Source organism: Microtus ochrogaster, chromosome 19, assembly GCF_000317375.1.
Source record: "Microtus ochrogaster isolate Prairie Vole_2 chromosome 19, MicOch1.0, whole genome shotgun sequence".
In the NCBI taxonomy this organism is placed as follows: Eukaryota; Metazoa; Chordata; class Mammalia; order Rodentia; family Cricetidae; genus Microtus; species Microtus ochrogaster.
Window position 1 is genome coordinate 52,534,839 of NC_022021.1, and position 7,924 is coordinate 52,542,762.

General features: G+C 48.8%; 1 protein-coding gene across 1 annotated transcript in view; it reads left to right on the plus strand.

The window, feature by feature from the left end:
• The window catches only part of Tppp (tubulin polymerization promoting protein), a 24,710-nt gene extending 17,006 nt beyond the window's left edge, over nt 1-7,704 (plus strand). The window contains exons 3-4 of the mRNA XM_005356722.2: nt 2,745-2,898; nt 3,146-7,704. Of these exons, the coding sequence (XP_005356779.1) occupies nt 2,745-2,898; nt 3,146-3,340 (349 nt within the window). The 3' untranslated portion in view covers nt 3,341-7,704. The remainder of the gene's footprint in view (nt 1-2,744; nt 2,899-3,145) is intronic.
• Nucleotides 7,705-7,924: the final 220 nt, after the last annotated feature.

Sequence of the window (7,924 nt, forward strand, 5' to 3'; positions counted from 1 at the left end):
AAAAAAAAAAAAAACTACACAAGAAAGTTCCCTACATATTTGGGGGCAACATTTGAGCAGACACCCTCTTGTAGGCCAGCTTCAGACAGGCTGGGAGTCAAAGCAGGAAAGGCCAAACCCTAGGAAGAGCCCTCAGTCCTGAAAGCTCTAGATATAGGCTCACTGTTTAAGGGAAACCTGCAGAGATTTTCACATCATGAGGAATAAATGAACATTGTCTTCCCAGAGCTAGTTGGGGATTCTGCTTTAAGAAGCGCCTGGGTCTCCTGGGAAGAGTTCTCTGTGAACTGGGCACCCAAGACAGGACCCACTCTCCCCAACAACACAGACTTGTGGGGACACAGGCCAGAAAGGCATTCTTGGTACCAGTGGAACAAGCATCCAGCTCTATCAGAATGTGGCCTGTGATGGAAGAGTCCCTCCAGTTGCCCCATCCCCCAGTGACTCATGCTGGTAGTGCCTGGTGCTGAGGCTGCCCAGAAAGGGCTGTGTGCCCCAGCAGCAGGTTGCCAGGCTGGCCTTTAGGCCTGGCATCCTCATGTCAGCCCAGGAAGGGTTGGGAATAGGAGACAAGAGTGCCTTTGACTTCTCAGGACAAACAGAGCAGCCCTGAGGGGCCTTAGATCAACACACACCCCTAAAGTCCTAGTAGAGAGGGAAAAGCTGTCAGCTCCAGGCACCACTGGACTGTGAGGCCAACTGGTCAAGTGCCCTGAATCACCGAGTATTGCAAAGGTAGCTGGTTAGTGTTGGGACTGAGAGCACTGAAGGACTGGAACCCACCCGCGAAGGCACAGGCATCTACTGAGGCCCCATTGTGTTGTATCTTGGATCCAAGTGCAATGCCTCAGTGGCTTCCCCAGTCTCCTGAGTATGGGTGGCCGACAGCATGGGATTCGGTGCATTTCTCTAAGGACGCTGGCTCAGCTCTCCTCGTCGTTTGGTTAGAACGCCCAGTGTGTTCAGGACCAGAGCAAAGTGTGAGACTCTTCTATGAGCAGTAAAAATTCAGGCTGTGTGGCAAGCGTAGTATTTCCATGTCTGTTCCTTAGCCCAGCCACTAGGGGTCCACTTTGTGTTGTCACTGGTGTGTCCTCTCAATGCTGTCCACAGAATGCTTTATCAGGCCACTGCTAAAGGACATTTGGGTGGTTTTCCAGTTTGAATGACTGAAGAAAATCTGTATGATGTTCACAAATGGGTTTAACATGAGCTTAAATCTTTGTTTCTCTTGAAGCAGCTCCCCCTCCCCACCCCCCAAACACACAAAGACTGGCTCATGGTCATTCCTCCGTGGCATGCAGCATTCAGTTTCTCTCATTACTTCTGCTATTCCCATGGTGACTTCCTGTGTGATGGCTGCCCATCAATGGGTTTTCTTTGGTGAGGCGTCTGGTTCAAATACTTGGCCTGCTTGAAATTTTCTTTTCTTACTGTTAAACTCTTCACATATTTCAGATACAAGCTCCCTTTAAAATCTGTATTTCCCAAGTTTTTTTTTGTGTGTGTTTGCAGCTCTGGTATTTATCTTAATGTCATTTCAAAGAACATGGCTCTCAATACTCTGAAATCCAGTCAGCCGTTTTCTATTATTGAACATGATGGCTTAGCATCATTTCTAAGAAAACCTTGCCCACCCTAAGGTCACCCAGGTTATATATCAGATATACTTGAGGAAGTTGGCTCTGGGGTCATGCTCCGAGTACACTCTGCATGTGGTGTGAGCTGTGGGTCCTAGTTGGTTTATTTTGCAGACATATTTGTTTTTTTTTTTTTTTAAACAGTCCTTTTCTCCTTGACCTTGTTCCAGTTAGGCGGTGTGGGCGTTTCTGGACTGGAAGTGCACTGATTTGTACGTCTCAGACCTTAGTATCTCATACTGTCTCCATGCGGCTTTGTCAGGTGCCTTGGAATAGTGTAGTCTCAGGCCTCCTGCTTTTTGTTTTCTTAACCTCACTTGGCTGCTCTGGATCCTATACGATGGTCAGCCATAAAAGCCCCACTGGGGTTTTGCCAGCTCTTAGCTCTAGTTAGCGTCAGTGGCCTGCCTGGCCATAGGAGGTAGCTTATCTCGGGCCATTTGATTAAAACTCCACAGCATTGTGCAGGACCTGCACATCTGTGCCTCGTTTACATTATGTCGAAACATTGAAACTTCACTAATTTGGATTAGTTGCAGGTGAATGCCAAGTTGAAAATGCTTTAAAGTTACTACAAATAACTTTTAAAAATATTTCCTGAATAGCCTTTGCAGGGAGGAGTCTGTGAAATGACAGGCTATCTGAGATGCTCCCTGGTGGCCGGGTGTACAGGGTGGGTGAGGGCTCCAGGCGAGTCATCCTGCTGACCAGGCTGCTCACACTGCTCAGCACAGGTCTTATGGCCCCTCCTAAGCGTGCCCTACTATGATACCCTTGGCCTTAGGCCCCATGGGCCACTTCTGACCCAGGTTTAGGCCTGGGCTCCCTCCTGCTCCTTGACTGGTTAGGGTCTCTGGAAGAGATAAGGGGATCTCTTTTCCTGGTTTTCCCTCTGCTCTCCCACCCAGGAGAGACCACGGTGGAACAGACATTAAAAGCCCCGAAACTTGGCAATTTTAAAGAATATGCTTCCTTATTTTTTCCTTGCTGTTGGCAGTTGCTGGTGACTTTTGGTTGTGACCAGTAGGGATCAGGGGTGGTATACATGCGGGACTGGTCCCAGAGGGCTGCTGCCTGAGGACTTATAAGGTCTGTTACCCACAGAGGGAAGTCCTGCAGGACCATCACCTTCGAGCAATTCCAGGAGGCCCTGGAGGAGCTGGCCAAGAAGCGGTTCAAGGATAAGAGCAGCGAGGAGGCTGTGCGTGAGGTGCACCGGCTCATTGAGGGACGAGCGCCAGTCATCTCTGGTGTCACGGTGAGGGAGCAAGGCACGGGTGGGGCCGAGCACTCATGATTGCATCTGCCTTTGGGGAAACCATGGCCCAATATACCTGTTAGCCCTATATGTCTGGGGCTAACCTGGAGCCAGGAGAGGTGATCCCTTGTCTGGACATGTGGCCCAGTAGAGTCTCTACAGCCCATGCCACCTCCCACTGAAATGTGGCAATTTTTACCCAGCTCCCTCACTTGGTGTATACTAACACCCTCTTCTGTTCTTTCAGAAAGCTGTGTCCTCACCTACGGTGTCACGGCTCACAGACACAACCAAGTTCACAGGCTCCCACAAAGAGCGCTTTGACCAATCGGGAAAGGGCAAGGGCAAAGCTGGCCGCGTGGACCTGGTGGATGAGTCAGGTTATGTGCCTGGCTACAAGCATGCAGGCACCTATGACCAGAAGGTGCAGGGGGGCAAGTAGCCTTGCAGGACGAAGTTCTGGACACTGCAGGTGCCAGGCACAGGACTGAAACCCATTGCACTTCATTACATTCCTATGTTCAACTGGGCAGAACTCAAAATGCACCTCCACTAGGCAATGGTGGGGGCAGTGCCCAGGCCTCCTCCTGTTGGGTGCTTTGACACTTCTCTCTCAGACCCCAGGTGTGGGCCGCGATTCATTGTCCTTTCCTAACATACCTGCTCTGTCCACAGCTGGGAAGTGGACTGCTATTTCCAAACTGTCTCCCAGGATCATACCACACTGGCCACTTGACCTGCAGGTAACAGGGGGTGTTTGAGGCGTTGGTAGGTATAAGGATGAGCAGAGCAGACACCAGAACTCACACTGACTTATCCAGATACTTCTAGGGCAGTAGGAGCTAAGCAACTAACCAAGCGCACAGAGTAATCCTAAACAGACCTCTTTCCTGACCACGGGAAGTGTGTCATTGTGTATGTGGAACAGCTCACATTAGTACACATGTGCACACAAACACACACACACAGACACGCGCACACACACACATAAGTGCTCATCAACCAAGTCTGTGCTGAGAGTGGTCAAGAGACAAGGAAGCACCTGGTGACCAGGGGAGTGACTTGGAGCATGAAGCTGGAAGTTTTTTCAGTGCCGTTCTGAGAAAGGATAAGACTATGTGCTTGGTCTCAAGAGTGATCCAGAGAGATCCAGAACATGAAGCTGCCATGACTTTCTCCTTGTCCTGTCCCATTACCAGCTTGGGACACACAGGATGCTGAGACATTTGGTCAGGACCAGGCCTGCGTAGTTGTTCTCCCGGGCTGAGATGGGAGCTTTTGCCAAGGGCAAGTTATGCTGTGCCTTCTTCAAAAGTATGTATCTTCAGCTCTATGAAGCCACCTCTCGGTTCAGTTTTCCTAACCTTTCCCTTGAGTGCAAATGCAGGCAGGACACTGGACACCAGAAGTAGCTCCCCCAAAAGACGTGCAGCATCTAACAGGGGTTCCTTTTCTGCCACAGGAGAGAACACATGACTCAGCTCATCCGTGTGTGAGGGTACCACTTACGCAGGCCCAATGGCACTTGCTATCATCATTACAGTTCCACAACAACTGTTCCTTTGCATTAACACAACCGCACCCTTGCATGAAACTTGCTGAACTACGTGGTCTTGTTCTTAGAAAGAACCCGCAGTGGTCTCAGGACATGGCTACCAGCGCAGGTGGTTGTTGAGGATGGGACGTCTTACACGGCTTGACACAGCACAAGTAGACAGCAAAGATGCCTTCCTCATGGTCACAGCACACAGTTACATCATTCACTCCTCTGGGGCCTAGAGAGCAAGCCTTCACTGCAGCACGAGGGAAGACTGCCTACTTGCCTGAGCAAGAAACACAAGGCCCTCAACACAGCCACAACTGGAGGGTGGAGATGGTCCAGCAGTCAATATGCCATCCCAAGATTCTGGGAGTCGGCAGTACTTGGCATTAAAAACCAAGTAGTGGCACCTCCATTCTGTAATCTGGCCTTGCTGGTCTGGTGAAATAAAAGGACACTGGCACCTCTCATACCCTTCTCCAGAACCTAGTCCCCATGTGGCTGGTAGTCTCTTGATCCGAGGCTGTTCTTTTCTACTGCCTATGAACAGCCTAGTTCCCACCAGCATAGCTGAGTGAAAGGGAACACATGCAAACACACCAGGAGGTGACTGCATATGGGTCAGGGTAGAGGGACAGGCTAGGGTAGATTTGAGGGTCCCTGTACCATGCAGTGGGTCAGATGTTTTCCTGACCCCATAGTGTATCCTGGACACAGTCTCCTATTCAAAGGGCCGAGATGCCAGACTGACCACGGTTGCCTGCCTAGGAGCACCTAGGAAACAGTGCAAATGTCCAGCCTCATGGAGGACACGTCGCCCAAGTGCTGAGCACGGCACTGAACAGAACAGCGCAGAGTGGCAAGCCCGTAAAGGTTCTGGGCGGAAGGCCAGAACTACCATCTCAGCTCCCACCCCTCACCCCAGTGAAATCCTCAGCAGAAGATGAAGACTTCAGAATGCATTTGGGTCTGGGTAGTTGTTCCACCAGTGTGAGATGGGAGCTGTTGCTCTAATACAACTTGGACTCTGTAAATGAAAACTGGGTCACTGCCTTGCTGGCTCTCGCTGTCCTCGCACAGAACCCAAGGACAGTCCTAGGCCCTCCCATGTAGAATTACGCCTGACAAGTGGTCTTCATTGTGTCCCTTCTTACCCCGTTCCCTCACAGCACCTTTCTTTAGTCAGTGTTAAGTTTAACTCTGAAAATACACCCTCCCTCTAGATGATGTCATCTAGCCAGGAAAGGGCAGTAACAATTAGATCACGAAGACTTAGTGTTTCCATATCGTCAGTTTAAAGTGTCTATGGAATCTGTGTGGCATCTCTGTACCCTCCCGACATAGAAACTGATTGGACTCCAACTCTTCTGCACAAAACAGATGTGCATTCTCCTCAGTTTCTGATTTGAACACACAGGTAGGGTGTTTGTCTCTGTTGCATGTTTTATGCGATACCAATTAGCTTTTACTAATCATGGATAAATAGAATTCAGTATCTATCTGTGAATAAAAAAAAAACCCAACAACTGCATAGCATGTAAACTGAGATCCAGAGCCATGTGCTATTAGGTGACAGACACACAAGAGACAGGGACAGGTTCTTTCAGAGGAGGACAAGCAGGAGATGACCTAGGAGACAGAGACATACTCTGCTGTGAGCTGACACCCAGGAGACAAAGACAGGTTCTCTTAAGCTGTGACAGCAAGAAAATAAGGAGAGGTTCTGTCAGGAGCAACACTCAGGGACATGGGTTGGAGTGACAGAGATGTTCTGTTGCAGGTGACACTCAGGAGAAAGATACAGGTTGCAGGAAGAACAATGCAAACGGTATCTAAGTGTCAGGGAAGGAAGGTAGGCAGGCAGGAGGGTGCTTGCGAGCACTGACTCTAGTAGAATACTTATTTATTTCTATTTAATACTATAAGATAAGCAACTAGTTAGTGGGAATGTTTTACCAAGATCAAAGTTCAAATTACATGTTTAAATATTGTCGAGAGATCTATATTTATACTGGAGTATTTTTACACCTTTCAGTATCCTATCTTACACAGGGGCATAGGGACATTACGACGGATGGAAATAGCTATGAAATGGGCTGCACTTTTCTGCAGTCTCTTCCAGAGAGGACGGTGCCTGCCCTGGGCTGCCCCAGTGCCTGTTTTAGTGAACAGTCTTACTGGCACGCAACTGTACCCATGCATCTACATACTGTTCTGTAGCTGCTTTGGCATTAGATCTGGCTGGCAGGATGGAGACAGATGCCACGGCACAGACACCCATGGCATCTGCCGCCTGTCCCCTTTCAGGAAAATGCCACGGCACAGACACCTATGCCACTGCCGCCTGTCCCCTTTCAGGAAAATGCCACGGCACAGACACCTATGGCATCTGCCGCCTGTCCCCTTTCAGGAAAATGCCACGGCACAGACACCTATGGCATCTGCCGCCTGTCCCCTTTCAGGAAAATGCCACGGCACAGACACCTATGGTATCTGCCGCCTGTCCCCTTTCAGGAAAAACCGCCTGTCTGCCTGCTTGGTTCGCGCTCTCTCTCTGCAGACTTGTATACTACCTGGCTACAGCATGGGCACATGGGAAAGTCCTGCCAACACCTTTTAAGTATGGCAAGGGTGACAATTTAGCTGTACTGTGAAGACATCAATAGACAGAATATCCTCCCAACACTGAGCCAAACTGCTCTTCTTCACCAATATACTACTGACCATTCTGAACTTCACGGTTCAGGGGTGTGGCCATCTTGGGACGCTTAAATTATCTCTTCCTTTAGACCTCTTAAACTAAACCAAGCCAAACAACAAAGGAAGCCTGTACAACTTAAACTTGAAAGGAATAATATGCTACTACTACTAGTTTGTACTAAGTTTTTTTTTCAAGAAAGGGAGTTAAGTTTATATATATATGTGATATATATTTTTACACTATTTTATTAATGTTAAGGAATATGGAGTGTATCACTTTATCAGTGTGATGGGTAATGTTGATGTCATGGGTGTTCTGACTCAGAAAGACACTTATGCTGACATCTAAACCACACTTGCTCAGAATGTCTGTCAGGTCAGGATGGCCCTCCTGTCCCTGCTATAGAGTGCAAGCTTCTAGTCACCTGTTGGACATATCATCATGGCCTGGCTCGTACTGCTTTAGTGAAACAGCTTGTGTCTATCAACATTTTGTTCATTGTGTTTGCTGTTATTAACATTGTGTCAAGTTGGTAAAGTGATGAATAAAGGTGTTAAAACGTGGATTTCTAGCTTCCTCGGAGTGTATGCTGTGTATACTAGATGCCACATCCTCTGGTCAACAGGACCTTCATACTTGGGTACTAACACAGAGGTGCCTAGAGTCTTTCCTGCGTCAAAGCTCAGCAAAGAGCCTCATATTACTCTCTCTTGAGGGGTTTTCTGCTTCCTAGCTTAGGCAGGACTGCAAGGGCACAGACCAGCCATCCGCCAGATTCAAGGCCA